This window comes from Electrophorus electricus, chromosome 4, assembly GCF_041902795.1.
Source record: "Electrophorus electricus isolate QZ-2024a chromosome 4, ASM4190279v1, whole genome shotgun sequence".
In the NCBI taxonomy this organism is placed as follows: Eukaryota; Metazoa; Chordata; class Actinopteri; order Gymnotiformes; family Gymnotidae; genus Electrophorus; species Electrophorus electricus.
The window spans coordinates 25221499-25242253 of NC_137500.1; the positions used below are offsets into that span (position 1 = coordinate 25221499).

The following is a 20755-nucleotide window of genomic DNA, read 5'->3' on the forward strand; positions in this document are numbered from 1 at the left end:
GTATTTTTAAAATGCAGAAATGTTTCTCAATGCTTCGATTTTCTGAAAAATGGCTTACTTTATTGCTGTAGTATCCATCAAGCAAAAACAGTTTAAGAAAATCATTTTGTAGTACACAAACATCTTTTCAATAAAAAAAATAAGGTTTTGTAAGAAACAACAAACGGATCTGGCCTGCCTAAACTATGCAACCTTTTGTGTTTCGCAAAGCCATACAGATGACCAAACATCCATGAAAAACAGCAACGGCAAACAATATTGTATCGTACCATTAAAAAAAAAAAAAAATCTTCAACTTTAGTTTGTATTAAATTAATAGTGGTGTATAAACCTCAACACAACACAAGCATTTATTAGTTTGGTGTGTAACAGGAATAAAATCTCTGATCTCTGTAGGTGCACAGCTATAAGAACAGGCCTGACGTGATTAGCTGTTAGCTTATATAGTTCTTTACTGTGGTGCTACTCACCAGGGATTTTGTACCCTACCTGCTAACGACCTAATCATTTTTTAGGGCCCTTGTCAGTCACATGGCCCTATAATCATTCAATTTACCCCTTGTATGGCACAACTGGTGCTGAGTAATAAGCACTGCAGGGTTCAGTGGTTGTTTCCTTCTATGCTTCCTTAGTGTACTCAGCTCAGCTTTAGGAACTGCACTGGGAACTGCAGCTATTAGCACTGCAGCGTAACCAGTTCCAGTTACTTTCTCTATGTTGAAGCTCTGTTATAAGCAGGGTTGGGAGATCAGAGGTTGTTAGCCTGGATGATCTGCTGCAAAATGCTGTCCACGTCTCCCGTGTCATAGCTGATGCCCTGCATGTCCAAATTGGGAAGGATGGAGGACAGGAGAGACACGACGTTCCGGCGTATTGAGCGCAATCGCTCCATTATAATACTGCAGTGGCAAGAAGAGAAACAGAAGCTTATTTGCCTTGTGGACAAGAGAGCCCCACGCAACGTTAAAGAGTGAAGCTACTGATATATTTGTACGTATAAAATCTGATTAAATTAAAGCTTGCGAGGATGGAAAGTAATGTAATGAAAGGAAGCGACGGTGTGCTTAATGGAAGAGAGAGAATGAAGAGAAGTGTGCTGTGCAGTTACAGCATTCTTAGAGTATGTATACACACCTATCATGAGCATTAGAGGGTGTGCTGGTGCTTTGATCTCTCCTTTCCCTTGTCTCTCTCTCTGCTTGTCTCACTTTGTTTAGGAGCTGTTCTCTCTCTCTTTTCAGTTTACTCAGCTCTGCAGAGAGAGCCTGGTTTTGGCTCTGCAGTTTGGCCAGTGTCTTACTCCAGTGTAGGTCATCTGTGGAGCTTACTGGCACCCCCTGCTGGCTTGGGGGCTTGGTATTTTTTTTTGAAGTACTTTGGTTGTCTGACTGAAGTTCTGACTTCTACCAAAAGACAGAAAAACATAATGTTGATGCACTATAAGAGTTTAAATTTCTTGTATTGAGTGTTGAGGTGCTGATCTAATCTTTTTGCATAATGTTTTTTGAGTCTTATCTGTAGATATCTGGAAATATAGACATGGCAGTCTAGCGAGTACTGATTAAACTCAGTGTTTGGCTGACATACAGTTCAGCTGCAGTCGATTCTCACCTTGGTTGCCACAGAAGCATTTGCCAAGGTTTCGAGCCCTGGGTCACTACAGGCATTAGTCAGGGTCTGTGTATTCTGAGCAGTGGGATCCATGCCCCCGTCTTCCGCAGTCGCGCCTTCCACTGCTGACCCCTGTGCCTCCCCTTCCACCAGCGGAGCCACGTCCTGGAGGCTGAGGAGTCTTCGCAGGCGCTTTGCTTCCCGTTCCAGCTGAGCCAGCTTCCCGACAAGCGCCGGTCGGTCCGCGCCCTCCACCGGTAGTGGGGACACCGGCTGTCGGCTGGTGCGGCTGAGGGGAGGTACCACCACTGTTTGAGCTGGGGGTAGGGGATGGGACCAAGCCATAGAGGGTTGGGGGGTGAGTGAGTGAGGCCACCCTGGTGAGCTGGTAGCGGCTCTGGGCTGCTCTTTAGTCTGAGGCTCCAGAGTGGTCTGCTGCTCAGGAGGACCCTGGCTCACAGAAGGACCTGAGGTCTCGGGAGATTCTGTCGAGTTTTGAACTTTGTCCTCCTGGTTCACCATACTTGAGGCCGGGTCCTTGCTGCTGCTCATCTCTGGAGTTTCTGGATTTCTCTCTGTGGTTGCCGCTGTTATTTCTTTTTCAGAAGAGAGGTCAGTGGACTCGGAGCATCTTGAAGACTTGTTACCTGTTCCATTTCTTTTCCATGCTGCTTTCCTTTTGTTGCTAAGATTGAGAATTAAACAATACAATGAACATCTTGTCATATATAATTCTTGTGATTAATCTTGCTATTGTTCTGTAGCAATAAATCTTATTTTATTAGGCATATTGACAGTTATGTTACTTCATTGCATTATTATTTAATTCTATTTAAAAAATATAAAAATTGTTTTCAGTGATATATATGCAATTATTTGGGTATGCACCCATCAGACTGACTGCAAGAGCAGGGTAGATGGAACACAGTGTACCGTAATTGAGGCTGTAAAATGGAATAGAACATAGTGTGTGGTAACTGTAGCTGTAAACTGGGAAGGAACAGTTTACTGCTACAATTGTAGCTGTAACATGGGTTACGGTGTGTAGTTTTCTGACCCGTGTGGGCGTGGCGGCTCCGGCGTAGGTGGCCTGGAGTCGAGTTCATTGTCCTCAGTCTCTGTGTCCATTGTAATGTCAGGCTCATGCAGTGTCTCCCTGCTTGCTAATTGAGTTTTACCTCCCTTAAACACAAACACACACACAAATAAATATGTATCACTTTGACATGGAATTAGAAATTCAGAAGCACTTTGCTTGCACAGCTGATGAAGGACCTCTATCTGAAATGTCCTGTTTCTCCGGAAACCTTGTGTACTTTCTCACACACACACACACACACACACACACACACACACACACACACACACACACACACTATCAGTGCATAAGACATTGCTGTCCTATACATTCATTTATATACAGGCATATGTCAAGGACTTGGAGAATATATTAATGAAAATTAATGTGTTACAACTTGTGTCTCATTGGCAAAAGTATGGTGAAACTCATGTTCTGAGTATTTTGATGCACAATACACAAACCTTAAAAAAATGTTATTTGAGTTCATGTGGAGTATTACAGATGCCCTTGATAGCTGACTTGTGTAAACATTATAGATCAAAGACTGTAAAGTTCCTACAGAATCTGCTTTTAGCAAAATGTGCCACAGTTTTACCCACACTGACCTACACAGACCTACACAGAGGCTGCGGTTATCATCACTTAACTCACACTGTAAATGCACATGGGATTTCCTTTTCTAGACATTTACAGACACTAGACCTCATCAGTTCCTCATCAGTTGTTTGCAGAGAAGAGATCCAGGGCAGTGTGTGTGTGTGTGTGTGTGTGTGTGTGTGTGTGTGTGTGTGTGTGTGTGTGTGTGTGTGTGTGTGTGTGTGTGTGTGTGTGTGTGTGTGTGTGTGTGTGTGTGTGTGTGTGTGTGTGTTGGGGTGGCAGGCTACAAGTGTGTGCAAATGGTTTAGAGTTTGTTTGAAAAAAGTTAGTTGTATTCATAACAGTGATTCAAAATCTTAGCTTTGGCAAAATGTACTTTATTACAGTTTATTTCAGTGCTTTTTATGTCACCATGCTTGTGTGCATGTGAGTGTTTTAAGAGGTTGAATCGCCTCACCTCCCCAGATTTTCCTCTTCTTTTCATCTGGGCTTTTTCCCTTTGCAAAGGCAACAGAACACACTTCATTTCACACACCAATGAAGCTACACACAAGATTTCACAAGTAGATGGGTGAACGTGACATGTTGATTTATGTTTGTGACTATTAAAAAAACCTATAACATGTTTGTAAAGATACATAATTGGAAAAAAGGTTTGTTCTAGAGGTTCTTTTATGGAAACACACATACACACAGAATACAGTTCTCACAGTTCAGCACTCAGTTTTAACAGTCACCATAATGCCAGAGTCTGACCAGAGGTTTCTCTCTCTCTCTCTCTCTCTCTCTCTCCCTCTCTCTCTCTCTCTCTCTCTCTCTCTCTCTCTCTTTCACACCCACACACATGGACACTGAGTGTTGCTGAGAACTTTACTGTCGTTTGTGCGTTTTCTCATAGCTAGGTGTCAGCTCGTCTATCATCTCCTCTGGATCCTCTGGCACCGAGCAGCTCCTTTAAAACATTAGCACAAAGGCAATTTACTCCACTCCACTGCTTGTAGTGTATGCTGACAGAGTGCCTTTCAGCCTAAATCAGTTTATGCGTGCTGACTTTCACAGCTTTACAACTATATCACAACGTTACAACTTTATTAGGAGTTTTGGGTGAAATGTGAAAGCACTACACTGTGTCCCACTAAAGAACATCAAGGCAAAAAAACCCCCAAAAACCTGAAAGCATATGAAATGGGGAAATATTTTCTTGATATAAGAGTGGGGCAGGGTTGGGAGGTTGTGCGTAACTTCTGAGGACTACAGACAGCTTTTATGTGCCTGGGGCCAGGAAAGATGGAGGTTTGGGCAGGTGAGGTAGTAGGCAGAAAGGCTGTGGTAACTCTGACCTTAGACGGGCGATGGGGTGCTGGCAGCAAGTGAATAGCTCAGGGATGTTTCCTGAAAACAGGTGGGTGGAAATGCCCCTCCACTTCATACAGTCCTCACACTGAATCCACGTCACATCCCTTACATGGAGAGAGAGAGACCGTTAAAGTCATTAAAGCTAATGTTTTAGGCGCCTTATCACATATGCTTCAGTTAGCCATACTGACAGTTGCTGTTTCCTTTTCAGTAGATTTACTGATAACATGTGCACTCTTTTTCTCTAGCAGATCTGACTGTTTCCTTCTCTCTGGCACTACAGACTAGCTCAAGAACTCTGAAGTATGTGGGTGTGTGTGTGTGTGTGTGTGTGTGTTTAAATTTAGAAGGCAGAATGTGTGAACACATTATGTGTGAACTCTGTGGTCTAACAGTAAAGTTGACTGCTATGATAGCAGTCCATTTTAAGCGGCTCAAGTCTCATCTTCTATACATGACCCACCAACCAACCAAAATGATTCTCACTAAGGCAGATTTCAGCTCTTATTACTCAGAATGCAAAAACATCAGGTATTTTCCTTTTTTAAGCATGAACAATTTACAGACTGAAAACTAAACTTTTATGGAAGACCCATCTATATGCAACAAGGTTGCCACTGGCCATTGAAGAAGAGTAAAAGAGAGACCTTGGGGAGTATCAAGGTCTCTGTAGCAGTGGCCGGTGGAAGGACAAGGGTAGCTTAGAGCTAGCAGGTGTCCAGTGCAGAGTCACACACTGGTGCGACTGATTTCTCTTGACTTGTAAGACGTGTGGTGGGAGGTTGTTTAGAGAGAACACAGACGTTGCAGCTTACACTTCTTCCTCTTCTTCCTCTTCCTCCTCTTCCTCCTCGGCGTTCTCTTCGTCTTCCTCTGCATGCCCGTCTGCGCTCTTCCTCTCCAGGGCTCGGAATGCTCGCTCTTTCGCTTTTTTTTCCTTTTTCTCCCGCCAGTAGTCATTGAGTTTGAGGCCGAGTGCAGCTAATGTGAGTCTGGCAGAAAGATACTGGCTGTGACAAATCTATTCAGTGCTCACGTCAGGTGCTGTATTCATAGCAACAGAATTTCTGCAGAGCGATAAACCTTTATAGAAACTTGACATTTTTGCATATACTTTTCGGCCAGCTGGCAGGTACGGTCTATGTAAACTGAAACCTGTTTTACACCAGAAGCCGTGTGGCAAGTGCTAGGTAGAAGCTGCTAGTCTGCGTGTGGCAAGCAGTAAAAACTCTTTGCACCTGCTGCACAGATTCCTTTGATGAGGCAGTGGCGCGGTTAACGCGTGTGGTGTAAAACAGGCTGGAGAGAGTGAAAGCTGAAAACGTAAACTGGGGATAGGGATTGCTCACTATACCTGTACTCTTTGGTGTACTCGAAGTCCTGCTTGTTGTGAGCTGGTTTCAGGAAGTTACACTCAACAACTCCAATGACCCCTACTCCTGACCTTTGGCCTGAAGACTGCCAAGGAAATGAAACTTTTTTTTTTTCAACAAAAAACACATGAATAAAAATAATAACTAATGGAAAATCCATAATTATATTCTGATATTCTCAGTACACTCATACTCATGGGTTTTCCCACAGACAAGTGCTGCTACAGAAAACCAGCCTGACCAAGCGGAGACCCATATAGAAAGAATCCGACAACAGCCATAACACGGAACATATGAGGCAAAAATACAGGATGTTTCCCCTGGTTCTTTCTGTATTAGCCAGCTCACCTTGATCTGGCAGCCCACTTTTTCATAGGACTTGATGAGTCTGTTGTTGTGGTACATCATGACGCCGTAATGATCTTTGTTCTTACGGTTGAATCCAAAGGTTATCTTCACTCGCTCATTCTGATTTTAGGATGGTTAAGAGAAATGCAAAAAGGAAAAAACAAAAAAAATTGCTTGATCCGCTACATTGTAACTTGCAAAAAGGACAAATGTTAACAACTTAGTACATACTGCCATAACTGACAGTGCAAAATAGTGACATGAACTGAAGCAGTTATTATTATTTGGAAATGGTTTAAGAACTCTATTTGCAAATGCTCCAAGTGAGAGGTCTGTAAAAGGATACAATGAATTGTGGCTTGTAAACATCATTCTCAATCATGGAGAGACTCTTAGCCACGAGTTTGGTCTGGACTTTCTTTTGCCTAAGGATGATATGGATCCTGGGTTTCAGGTATAGAATACTGAGATATGCCTGAGAGGGGAAAGACACAGAGAAAGGGAGACTGTGCATAAAAAGTTTTTTTTTTAAATTTTTTTATAGAACATTCAACCCTCTCAGTTGACACCTCTCCTCATCTCAATGGTGTTATCGGTTCTTCCTTTTACCCCTGTCTGTCCTTGCTCACTCACTCTGAGGGAGTAGTCCATTTCAGGAACAATGTGTTCAGTCCGGCGAGGACCAAAGTAGCTCCTCTTCCCTCTCCCCTCTGTCTCTTCTGAGCGGATCTCTGGCAGGCGAATGTCCTCCTGGTCTGCCTCGAAGTCGAACTCCGGCTTCCCGTCCTTGTTCCTGCCGGCAGGGCAGGGAGAGCACTCATCCGTCTGCTCGATTATAGACCTCATGCGTTTCGTTCTTCCAAACACTTCTAAAGTCTGCTGCTCTGCACGGAAGGCCTGCCACAGAGCCAAGGCCTTTCCGGGAGGCACGCTGGCATGACAGGGAACCCTGCCACCCTTCCCTCTACATGCCAACCCAGACAGTGATCTGTGGCAGGCCAGCCAACCGCAGGTGGCACAGCCGTGCCCGGGTTTTAGCAGATCAGCACTTGACCGCTGGTTCAGGTCAAAGCAGAATATGGGTGTTTAACTAAAAGGAGAGTGGCTACACAAGAATATTAAAAGCATGAAAAGTAACCTCATGCAAAAAGTGACAAAAGTAATGCAATTTTTCTGATTTTTCTTACCTATTAACTCTTGCCTATTAACTCCACAAATAATTTTAGGCACAGCTACAAGCCTGTTGCTGTGTAGAGTCTGTGTTTACCCAGTGGTGCCAACAAATCATTACTTGCCTGATAAGTTTCTCTGCCATTATTGTTGGTGCTAGAAAAGCTAAAAAATATTCTCCCTTAGAACTAATAATGTGGGGGGTTTTTTTGTGTAAAAGAAAAAGAAAAAGAAATAAAGTAAAAAGAAAAAAAATATTAGAAAATCAAGTGATTAACACACTATTTGTGCTTGGTGAGAAATGGGCTTGTTATTGTACGTATCTTATGTTGCTGTAGCTAGCAAGTCATAAAGGAATGTATTGCTCCCCCTGTTGGAACGCTACATACCTGCGTATGTTCCAGATGAGGATTTTGGTGCCCTTTTTGCCAGGAATTGAGTTCAGCTGTTCCTGCAGTTCTGAATCTGATCTGAAGAGGGAGTGAGTGAGTATAGCTCTGAGACTGGCCTCAGAATCCTCTGTTATTATCAAACGCTGTGAGAATCAAAGTTAAGGAGGTGTGGATTAAGAGAAGCTCACACATCAACACACATTCATGTTAACTGTCTTTTCCATTCCTCGTGTCACAGGAAAGAAACGCCTCAAGACTCCTCTGCATTTGCAGCAAAGAGGCAGAATGAACGTTTACTCTTTATGTGTACAGTGGAGCGCCTTGCTGCCGTCAAACAGACTATAGACCAACCTTTTCAAAAGGCACTTGACTGATCACTAATTATGTACCTAACAATTTACGTACATGTGTGTGTGCGTACATGTGTGTGTACGTGTATATAAAATCTGTATATAAAATCTTATCTGTCCAGATTCTAACCACTGCATCTTACCAACTGTTACTGCCTCTGGTTTGTTTGCCATTGCTTGCTTGTCTGTCTGGACCTGGAGGTCCCACATAATCTTAGCTCTGGTGTTGTCCTTTACTTTCTGTTGCTCCTCCCACTTGGACTTGGGGGTGTCCGGTTCATATGCCTTGCATATCATCCCTGCCCCTCAGGTGTGTCTCTCAAAGTGTATGCAACGGCACCAGCTCTTCTTCCATCTGTCTGCGGCGCTCCCAGCTGGTGTACAGCCTTTTGATGTTGGATCTTGACTGGAGTGTTCCATGCATTATGATTTTTTAGTCTTGATGTCCACACCTTTCAGCACCGCTCTTGGCCGGCTTCTTGTGCCAGATGGATATTTGATGATAAGTAGCTGAAATATGTTTGTGCCTTTGATCTCATTATTCACATTCAACTGGCACTTGAGGACCCACCTTACCTTGCGGAGGAACTTAGATGTTGCTGTCCTTCTGTTGCTGTTTCTGCCTCATGGTCCTTTCTGATTGGAGCATGTCCAGTTGTTTGTGACTGCTCTCCAGGTCTGTTATATGGACTGCTGGTAACTCAATTCTCTCTGTCAATTAAATTCCCACTTTTACTATCAGCCAACCACACTTCTGCCCAAATGATATTCCAGTGTCCTTGTACGTCTTGGTCAGGTGGATCACTGAGTCAATATCCCTTTCAGGCTTGGCATATAACTTGATATCATCCATGTAGTGGAGGTGGCTGATGGTAGTTCTTCTCTGATGGTGCTTCTACTCCGAATCTGTGCCTGTACCTTCTCTTATTGATGATCTGGCAGCAGCGCGGACAATGCCTCTTCTTGGTATATGCCTCACTTTATAGTCACCTGGCCAATTGTCTTCGAGTTGGCTTCTAGTGTTGCCTTGGTGTTCCACCAAGTTCTGAATGCAGACTCTTATGGTCTTATTGACTTTGAGTATCCAGGTGTGTGACACTGAGTGATATTATTTCTGATAGTTGATCCAGGCAGTACTGGGTCTGTCTGTCCTTGGAATCCTGTTGGACAGCCCTATCTGTTATCAGCTGATGCCTCTGGTGTTGTTTCCAATGAGCATTGTCCCTTGATCTTATTTCTTAGACTTCTGTGTCCCTGAGCAGTGTCTCTTGTGTGTAATTTTTAAAGTCCTGTCTAATGTACTAGTATATGGATTACTTTCTCTGGAGACAAAGCACCCCTGTAAGGCGGTCTGGACAAAGATGCAGTGTAACTGAGTACATGCTATGGCTATGGCTTCAGTGTTCAAGTAAATTTATATTTCAAGTAAATACATATTTAACTTTTGACAAGTAAACTTAATATGTGGGAGTCACTGAGATTCGGACATACACTTTTAATTGCGCAACGTTACAAGCTGTTTCTATGTTCCTGTAAGTGAAGGATTTGACTCACTCAAGTTTAGATGGAACATCAAGGAGGAAATAATTCACCTAAAGTTATTAGATCTGAATAGTTTTCTGATAGATTTCTGTAAAAACAAAAGCTGCCTATGAATTGCATATACCTGTATGAGTACTGACGCTGTGTGATAGCTACATAATACAGAAGACTCCATAAAGGATATTGGTCTGTTGGTTGAATGGAGCAATGGGGACTATGACAGCTTGGGCTTTAATGGCCTGCAGGAAGGTCTGAGAAAGCATGCCTATGCTCTGACATCCTCCATTCTTTGTGAAGATTAGAGCATCGCGACCCAAACGCATTGAACCTGACTTGAAGCCATTCCCATAGACTCCTATGGCCTGGTGACTAGACTTTCCCGATCCTTTATCTGTGAAGCCAAAACTAAAAAAAACAAAAAGGGTGGGGGGGGGGGGCAGAGAACTAAATGAGAGGCTCAACACTAACATATAAACTTAGTAATTTACTGAAAACTACATTAAAGGAGACAGGGTGATGTTAAGACAATGCACATAGGATCATAAATTGATAAGAGTTAATTAGAGTTCTGCGCCATAATGCATGAGGGACAAAAACTGAATATAACAACCCAATATACGGGGATAATTATCAGATGGCTGAATATACACTTTGCCGCTCAAGGATTCGTATGAAATAAACATGCACAATGCCCTTGCGGTGTGGTGGCCACATTTGCCAAAACTCTCCTGGGAGAGTTTTCATTGCTTTTATCTGACATTCTCCCACAGTCAAAATTCTCACCTTTTTTGAAAGAACTTGCACAGATTTCCTCCCAATTTAGGATGGATTTTCAAATGTCATAACCTGCATATATCTAATATATGGTTTGTTCAGTGGAGGGAAAACACTTTACATGTCTGCTCTGTTTTATTTGTTGGGTAATGCTCTAGTATCTTCCATGTGTAAGGCTATATATGTGAAAAAAAACCTTCAGAAATCTCTTATGGTCATAAATCTAAAGGTTACAAAACTGCTTAAACTCCTTAACAAGGTGTAGATAAAGTGCAACTTCCAGTTTAAATAATCCCTGTAATTACAATACATGCTCAGCTGGAATTGTGCCATCATACACTGCATTACTTAATACTTTAAAACATATAGAAATGCAGTTTATTTATAACAACTTAACAAAATGTTGGTAGAAATGTAACAAACACAGAACTCTTTCAAAACTTTCAGAACATACTGAAACATACCAGCATCAGGCCTGCATACTATGTCATGCTGGCCTGTGTATACAGGCTTGTCTTCCTGGCTACACACTCCCCTGTGAACTGTGAATGGCATTTCATCTGAATGTTCAATGTTCTCAGAAGCTATGCCCAAACCAGGAGACTGAGAGCCAGTTTTCAGTCTGTTCCCCACTCACCTGAGCATTTTATGGAGTTTATTAGGAGTCATCCCACTTCCGTTATCTGTAAAGCTGAGACATAGCTGCCCTTTCACAGTTACCACATCAATAAAGATCTGCTTGGCTGTGACCCCAGGGTCAGATGCATTATCTATCACATAGAAAGGCAACAAATCACACACACACACACACACACACACACACACACACACACACACACACACACACACGATATATGGATAAATTACCTGAGCAGTTACAGTACTGATAATTACATTAGACACAGTTATATATTTCCAATGCCCGGAGGGACGTATTTAGTTTACTGGTTTAATAAATAATCTGGCCTACTCATAGTGATTGGTTAATGCTTGTCCACAGTTACAGTCATAGTTAGTAATGAGTAAGGCAGAGAGACAGACAAAAGGATTGCTTATTCCTGTAGTATGTCTCATGTGGAAACAGCTGCATGCAGTTCCTGTATACTAAAAATGAACACTTCAAAAATGAATACACACTACTAACTCTAGCAAGCACTGAGCGGATTTAAGATTAAATCATTTTTTTTCAATAACTAAGAAAGCTACATTTACAGTAGCCTAGAAGCCTATTACTATTTTTCCGAAAAGCATGGTAAAATAAAGAAAATCTTTAAATAGTAGAGCCAGATGAGTTGGGGAAATGGGATCGAGACCTGCAGGCATGCGAGAAAATGGAAACAAGAATTCGTCTATCAACAAGGAAGAACGAACGCACGTGCATGCTGAACCCGGGAAGTTCATGATCTACAATAATTCCAGAATTTTAACATTCTATATTATTCCATATTTCATAATTCAATAGTAATAAAATAAACACAACAATAAATCTCAACCATTAAAAACTCACTGCTGGCATAGCCCAGTGATCAATTAGACGCGCAACAGGTGCGCTGCTTCTGTCAAGTAAACGCTTCTTTCGACGTTTTAATGCCCTTTTGCGGAAGTCGAGCACCTAAGCGAAACCTTAAAGCCTCGGAAGAAAACATTTTCAGTTTTACACAAGTAACGATCTTAACGTCTTACCTATTAACTCCGCAACAGCACTGAACGGCCAAGTGTGACTAGTTGAATTACTGTTCAGGTAAGATGGGCTCATCTAGAAGAACATAAACACTTTTGCATAACATTGCATATGGCAAAGGGTTACAGAAACTATCACAGTACACTTCTGCATCATGAATACGCACAGAACTAAGACGGATCCCATGCTCGCTCAGCTTCGCCATTTTTCCAGCGAACAATAGACACGAAAGCACGTCACATCAAAATGAAAGCAAACAAAACCCACGGAGCGCGTGAAATACGTCACCGCAAATTAAATTTATTTCGCAAACGCCTAGAATCTTCCTCCTGAGCGAGCGCACACATTCTGGCGAGGAAATCGTTGCTCTTCCTTCCTCTTTCACTTCTGCGGTGGACTCACCGCAGTTTGCTGTCGGTTTACGTTGCCTGTGACAGCGTTAGAGCTAAAAATCCCCCTCACGTCTTGCTTGATGTATACTGTAAGTAGTCCTTAGAGCTTCTAATAAAAACAAAAAACCGGTTTCCCCAAATCATGACTCGCACTGTCTGCAACACTTCACAGCTCAGATACACTCAACAAGTACAAGTCTGGAGGACTGGAGGACTTTACATCGCCATGAGAAAATCATACGCGACTATCTTGCAGTTTTTGTTTATTAAAGGAGTGCACGACTGTCACAATGGTAACTCTAGAATTTTAGTTACGGTTTCAGTTCATACATTACTAAAAGCAGCTAAGAAACGTCTCCAAAACTATGCAAAATAGCACAGTAAATGGCTCATGAAATGCAGCAAAACGGTTGGCAGTAGATGTAAAGATCATATCTCAGATAGAACTAAGAGATGCTAAATTATAATTACACAGTGTTCAGTCTCAGGGAGACTGCAAAAGAATTTTAAAATCCAAAATAAACAGCACAGAGATTTCTGCCAAGGTGGACAGGTGGAAACTGCTGCTAAATATGTTTCCCTCTCAATGTCCATATAGAGTTTCCAACAAAACACCTGGGAAATTCAACATTTTGGTTTAATTGTCAACTAGCCCTTTTGATGCACAGCCTGCATGGAGCTTCTTTATGTCAAATCTACCTGTGTAGTGAAGTGTGGGGGTGGGAGGCATCATGTTATGTGCTGGCTTCTCCAGCAGCAGCCAATTTTAAATTAAAGCATAAACCAAAAGAGTAAAATAATGCATGATAGTAACTTGTGTGTATTGTGAACATGAATAATAGAGCTGAAACAATTATTCGATATTATTGACAATGTCAACAATAAAAAAATTAGTCCCATATGACATTTTTTTGTATGGTGATGTGTATTTATTTATTTTTTTTCCAGAATGCTGACCAGCTTGGCAAAGTATAAATGGAGTTGTTTGTAAAGGTGGAGCAGAAGAGTTTGGATTGTCTCCTTCATCCTTATGGAGTCTTCCTCTTTGGCTCCCTGCTAATGCATTAAAATATAAGTGCTTGAACCTCTGATCCATGTCTGCTTTTAGCTTATTATTTGACACTACCATCTCAGTTCATTCTCTCCAGTCTGTTCATCACCGTTACTGTGGTCTACAAGTCCTTTAATTTCCTTTTATCACTGGTTTTTCATAGTTCTTTAATAAAACCTGTTCTTTCTCAACAGCTTGCGTCTCATTCTCCTGCCTCGCAAAGGCGAGTTAGCTTTCCACAGAAGTGTGATGTACATGCTCAAGCACCTAAAAAGAAAATATCCTGGTGTCGACTTGAAAATTTGAGGTAGTCAAACATGGTCCCCATGATTATGTTCATATCTATGCGTAGCAGAGCAGCTTAGTTTGAAAAATTAGTTGATTTGACAGAATAAGCCAATGGCTATAGGCTAACCTTACTGTTTCCAAATATAATGCCATGGCATTATATTAATTAGCTATCTATCTACATAAAACTAATTAATATCAGGGCAGTGGTTAAGGTACTTGATTAGTCATGAGACTATGGCCAGGTTGCTACTACTGGGCCCCTGAGTAAGACCCTTAACCCTCAGTTGCTCAAGTTGTGTTCAGTCAGAATTGTAAGTTGCTTTGGATAAAAGTGTCAGCAAAATGCTGTAAATGTAAACGTTAGCTTAAAACAGCCATGTGCTGTAAACATATTCTGTGTTGCATTAGCTTCTCTAGCATCATCCTGGTCATACACATTTATTCATAGATAGTCAGTAAAAAGTATAGTAGGCCTATAATAAAAAGATGGTAGACATTACTCTAGGTTATACAATAAAAGATGTATTTATCACTGAAATATAGAACTAATGTCACTATAGTAACCAGATGCACCATGCCAAGAAAATAATCAAAAAACACAAATCTAAGTGATAAACTACAACTCAAAAGACAAACCAAAAGAAACCAAACAAAAGTTACCATAATAACAATAATGCAATACGTCCATGGCATGTGGGACAAGAAAGCACCCTGGGGGCAAACATCACCCAAAGAGCCTTTCTGGAGGCTGCCGTCTCTCTATGCCAAATTGGAATCTAGCCTGCACATGACAAGAATGACCTACTACAGGAGACACAATAGTGAAAGTGAGTAAAGAGTGTGCGAGACAATAAATGGGAGGACATGTACAATGGAGGTAGAAGTGATTAGTATGACCGAGGGTACCAGGGACATCCCTCAGCTATTTTGCCTAACAACGGCACACTACTATGCACTTGCATACACAATTAGTCAATTTGATTAATAGTAAAAGCATGAGATAGCATACTGGACAGAATACTGGAATTGTCACGGGGAGACACAACCAGGCCTCAGCACGTTTTCAGTAAGGAATACATCAGCCTCTAGCAAAGGCAGAAAGTCAATGCCCTCAATGTAACATTTCTTTTGCCAACCCACAAAGGCACTGTTACCACTGCCTCATCCACCTGCAGAGAAACAGGCAATGATTTGGGAAAAAAAGAGACCTTGATGTGTTGTAGTTTGTAAAGAAATAGGGAGGGGTAAGTTAGTGACAGATACAGAACCCTCAGTGTCTACAAAAAATTGCCCTCCTGGCCTCCTAGGAGCATGGCGACAAAGGTGACATCGCTTTGGGCTGAGACCAGATGTCTTCTTTTTTCCCCATCCATCAAAGCCTTCAGACAAACTAGCTTCTGGTGTATTACCCTCCCCAGCACGTGAGGTGGAGGAAGAGGAGTGTGTGGGGTGTTTCTAAGGGGACTTTGAGGGATACTATGTCCATGTGGTTTGCACTGTTGGCAGGGAGAATGATCTGGGTTCTTACTCTGACCTTGAGATTTCATATGATTCTTGTTAGACTTGGCAACTAGCATTGCAGCTGTGATGGGAGCCTTTTTTTGTTGTTGTTGTTGACAGTCTTTTATCAGAAATTGGGTATTTTCACTGGAACTTAGGCACAAATGTTAGTGTGGGCCGAAGGGGCACAAATCTGTAAAATCCCAGTCACAACCTGAAGGGACATATCCTGGGTTCTGGTAAGCATCCGAATTCGGTCTTAGTATTTGCTATTTGGGCTATTAAATGTAAGGGGTAGTAATCCTTGAACTATGGCCTGTTTATCTCTCCATCCTCACATCCTTCATAACCATCTAATTTGATTCTTCCACCTCAAAAGAATGAGACAAACTCCAGCACGTAAGGACAGCAGGACAGCAGAGAGGATTCTTGGACGCAGTCTGCCAATGCTTCAGGACATCTGCAACAGCAGGGTGATGAAGCCTGCTGCTAATATAACAGCTGACCCCTCTCATCACCTAATCCAGCCACGTCCCTCTAGTAGAAGACTAAGGTCCATCAAGCAGACATACTAACAGCTTTTTCCCCAGAGTTGTAGGGCTCATCAACCACAGTGGGTATTTTGTACACTGTAAACTAACCAACTCCACTTACTGGACTACAGTAACTTCTCTGTAACTTATGCTTATTTGCACAACTGTAATATTTTTGCAAATGTACATATCATTCTGTAATACTTTGTATATAATGCATTTATTAATATGTCTACTTTGACCTGCATATGTATAGAAATCCATATATGCATGTCATTCATACATCTTCTAGCTCCCCTCCAGGGCTCTTTGCTACTCTTATTATTTGTTCTTTACTCTATTTATTGTATTCATATTTTCTTCTAGTTAAATTCCTACTACTAAAGCACTTTTCACTTTAGCAGAAGTAAAATTCATGTAAAATTCACAGAGGATGTAGAAAGCAAGATTACTCTGTGTAGCGGTTAAATTAATTAATTAAATTTAATGAAGTAATAAATTGTCAGTCATGATTAATAAGATGAATTGGGGCACCACCCTGATTAATATGGAAAATGTATTAATTTTAATTAACTTATTACTGATATCGAACTTCTCATCTACCAAAAATTTGAATATTACTCTCTCTCTCTCTCTCTCTCTCTCTCTCTCTCTCTCTCTCTCTCTATATATATATATATATATATATATATATATATATATATATAGATAGATAGATAGATAGATAGATAGATAGATAGATAGATAGATAGATAGATAGATAGATAGATAGATAGATAGATAGATTAAACAGAGATAGGAAAACATGCATAAAAATCATTGACTAAGTTTAGACTAATGACCAAAGGTACTGAGTTCACTAGAATCACTATAGTAAACAAATGTACTATACCACATTTAACCCAAATGATTCGAGGTGGATCACAATAGCTAACTAGGCTAATAAGAGAAAGAAAAAAATGAAAGTAACCTGTGAGAATGACCAACTAAGTTATAACTACGAATATATTTAATAACCAAGGCATTTTTCTCAAGTTAACAAAGATAGGAAAACATACATAAAATCATTGATTACAATTCTACTAATGACCAAAGGTATTGAGTCTTCTAAAATTGCTATAGTATAGCAAATGTAACAAACAACATAATCAAAACAATTTAACACAAGCTAGATTCGTGGTGGACTAAAGTGGCTACCCAATAAGAGAAAGATAAGAATGGAAAGAAATCCTAAGCAGCCTGCGAGAATGATTAACCAGGCAGTCTACTTATCAACCAAACAGAGACCAACAAAGGAAACATATTAAAACCAAACAAGACTCATGGTGAGAGAGTATGACTAAAGGTATAACAGGAGGAGGAGTAGAAGGAGAAATTGTTGACACAGCCTGAACAAAGCCTAATTATAGGATTGAGGAGGCTACAATGCAGATGGGAAGAAAGAATTAACTGATCCAATTTTGATGTGTAAACAGTAGCATTATTATTGATACTAGCTGGTAACGTAAAAAGGGAAATGCCTGTCCTTACAGCTCAGTGGGTTAGACTATGTCAAACCGTCTGGGTGGCGCTGTGAGAGAGGCTGTCCTCCGTTGCATTGCTGGCTCGACTCTGCATGAGCTATGATGACAATGAATTGACCAGGGTTCTTGATCCATGGGATTTGATTTTCGGAGCTGGCTCGGTGAAAGAGGCCTAGGCCTTTTCAGGCAGGCCTTTCAGAAGCAGCGATTTTGGGAATCGGTGGTTATGCGCCTCATCCTTACTTTTGATGATCCTGGAATGATTCGTTGCTGGCCATATGATGAAACTAAGCTGTGATAAGTGAATTCCAATGAACACACAAATTTATCACAGCCAGCAAAAAATAAATAAATGAACAAAATAAGGTAGCATGAAATTTGAGTCTGTTTTAACTGCTTAGCCAGAGGCTATTGACTTAGCCTCAAAAGAAAAGTTTGAGTCTTGACTTCTTCTCACTTAAATTCTGTGGAAGGTGTCTGGTACATGCTGGGGACATGCCTTGGTTTATTCAATTTGTTTTCATGATTCTAGGCATTGAAGTAAGATTCACCATGAATCAATTAAACAAATGAAAATAACCACTTTTTAAAAACTAATTTGGACCTCATGATACTAGAATGAAAATTATAAGCAAAGTTTCAAAATTGTTTATCTAATTGCTGCACCCATTCTAGAGTTTGATGCTTAGTTTACAAACCATTCTAAGACCATGTGGTAGACATTTGTAGTAATTGTATGATTTTCATTGTTTAATTTATTCATGGTGGATCTTACTAGAATGTCCTACAGGAATTCTTTTCCACTATCGTGAAAACAAGGCTACGGAATATGCATAAACTAAGGCATGCCCTGTCCCTAACATATACCTGGAAAGTTTGATCCCCATACACTACTCAATCTGAATACAAAGTGTGAAGCAGAGAAGAACCCAGAAAAGGACAAAGACAACCAACCCCTCTGCCCCCGCCACCTTACTAAGCGGTTAGAAGTTTTCAACTCCGTGATACCCTATTTTGTTCCTTATATTTGGTTTTTTTTGTTGTTGGTTCTGCTTAATTTCTTATATTTTAGTTCACGTTTGCTCATCACAACTGATATCAAGCAAGCTTGTCTTGCTGTGTTGATTATGACTGAAGTTTCATTGTATGGCTGGCAAAAATCCATTCCAGAATTGCTATCAAAAACAAGTGCAAGACACCTGGCCACTGATACCCAAAACTCCTACTTCTGCAAGGCCTACCTGGAAGAGCCTAGGACTCTCTAACCGAGCCAGCTCAGAAAATCATAGAAGCCTAGTCATGTCATTGTTATTGGCCTACATCGCTTGTGCAGGGTCAAGTCATTCTCTCTCAGGGCCATCCAGGCAGTTTGAGGGAAGACAGACACACTATCTAAGGGCCATCCAGGCAGTTTCATGAAAGACGGACACTTTCTTTCAGGCCATCCAGACAGTTTGAGGGGAAGATGGACACCCTCTCTCAGTGCCATCCAGGCAGTGCCATCCTCGTAGCCTGGGCATAACTTTGGACAACCAGTTGTCCTTCTCAACTCATGTTTCAAATCTGATCCTGTCTTGCAGATTTCTCCTTTGTAACACAAAGGATTTGGCCCTTTCTCTCACAGGAAGCTGCTCTGCTACTTGTGCAGTCTCTTGTATTCTCAAAGCTAGACTACTGCAACTCGCTACTTTGTGGTCTTCCTCTAAGAGCCATCAGACCTCTAGACATCACTCCACTGCTACACTCCATTCCACTCCTTCATTGGCTTCCAGCAGCTGCCCGCATCAGATTTAAAACCTTGATGCTTCCCTACAAAGCCAAAACTGGACCAGCCCCTCCATACATGATGTCAATGGTCAAAGCCCGATCCATACCTCGAGTACTCCGAGGCTCAAGTATGGCTTGGCCTGTTTCAATACCATGTTTCAAGTATCATGGAAGACAAGCATCAAGACTATTCTCTGTCCTGGCTCCTAGATGGTGGAACAAACTTCCGCTTGCTGTCCGGACAGCAGAGTCCCTTGCAGTCTTCAAACGCAGACTGAAGACCAATCTATTTGTGGATTATTTAAATGACCACTGACCCTGCTCCTGTGTTGACTAAATAAAACTCTAGTACTTATTGTAGGGTTTTGTTTATTGCACTGGTGTTGACTGCTCCTATGTTGACTAACTATAGTACTTATTTTTTATTGCACTAATTGTTGTCTGAGACAGAGCTTATATGTATTTTGCACTTCTAGGCATCAGCACTGATCCCTGTATTTCAAGAGTATTCTAGTTCATTGGTATCTTGGACTCTAATCGACTGTACTGGCTAGAATGTATTCTATGAGTAAATGACAAAGCACTTTTGTAAGTCGCTCTGGATATTGCTGTAAATGTAAAACGAACCCTCACTTTCAGTGCAACCCAAGCTATTTGACATGGTCAAGCCCAATGAGTTATAAGAACAGGCATTTCCCTTTTTACATTACCAGCTGTAACACTGCTGTTATATATATCTCTCTCAAAATTAGATCTGTAGCTCCTCCCCTCTGCAATGCAGCCTTCTCAGTTCTATAATTAGCTCTCCCACTGCATCGCAAGTTTCCGCTTCTCTCGTGTGTCTTCCTCTTATACATTTAGTCACAAATCTAGCTTGTGTTATTTCGTTTTGGCTACATTGTTTGCAGAGGTGGGTAGTAAAGCAATAGTTTACTCCGTTAAATTTACTCTAGTAACTTTTTGAACAAAACGTACTTTGAGTTGTTTTAAAAGAGGGTACTGTTTCTCACGTACATTTGCGAAGTCAAAATTGTACTTTTATTCCGTTACATTCAATGTTACTCCCCTTACATTTAAAAGTATTTTATTACACAAACCACCAAGTGTAGGAGGTTTAGTAAAATCACTAAAGATGATCAGAGTGCCACGGCTTTGTTTAAGACAACTGAACAGCAGACCGACATATTGGAACAGGCACATTTTACGGCCTGGGACTAAAATTACATTTAGGAAAAGTGGCTCGCAATATATAATGTTCTCACATATGTGAGTGAAATCGGTTCTCAATGCTCTGTCGTTATTAATATGGAAGAAAGGTCTGGTCCGATATCAATGAAAAAAATGGCTAGCTAGCCAGCTACGTAGCTAACACAGCAGCTGAACTGAACTCGTAGCGTGCAGGAATTCACGGCATATATTCAGG

The 20755-nt window shown here is 41.2% G+C and overlaps 1 protein-coding gene and 1 long non-coding RNA gene across 3 annotated transcripts; one reads left to right on the forward strand and one right to left on the reverse strand.

Annotated features, from left to right (window-relative positions):
* Window positions 1-38: 38 nt before the first annotated feature.
* On the reverse strand, window positions 39-12923 carry zgc:152774 (MORC family CW-type zinc finger protein 3). 2 transcript variants are annotated; one of them, XM_081712907.1, is made up of 17 exons: window positions 12442-12923; window positions 12278-12350; window positions 11232-11364; window positions 10004-10225; window positions 7926-8072; window positions 7000-7159; window positions 6713-6841; window positions 6367-6486; window positions 6000-6103; window positions 5461-5637; window positions 4630-4749; window positions 4164-4241; window positions 3747-3786; window positions 2669-2793; window positions 1612-2296; window positions 1135-1403; window positions 39-899 (listed from the first exon to the last, which is right to left on the reverse strand). In XM_081712907.1, exons 1-17 carry the CDS (start codon window positions 12478-12480, stop codon window positions 749-751), a joined length of 2772 nt encoding a protein of 923 aa, XP_081569033.1. In that variant the 5' UTR covers window positions 12481-12923; the 3' UTR covers window positions 39-748. The 2 variants fall into 2 exon arrangements, with proteins under 2 accessions (XP_081569033.1, XP_026865431.2); XM_027009630.3 differs by lacking the exon at window positions 10004-10225 and having other exon boundaries at window positions 7926-8006; window positions 12442-12724.
* Window positions 12200-13758, forward strand: LOC145657537 (uncharacterized). The gene is made up of 2 exons (XR_014123295.1): window positions 12200-12335; window positions 13616-13758. It is a non-coding gene; the product is annotated as an uncharacterized LOC145657537 (long non-coding RNA).
* The last annotated feature ends 6997 nt before the right edge of the window (window positions 13759-20755 follow it).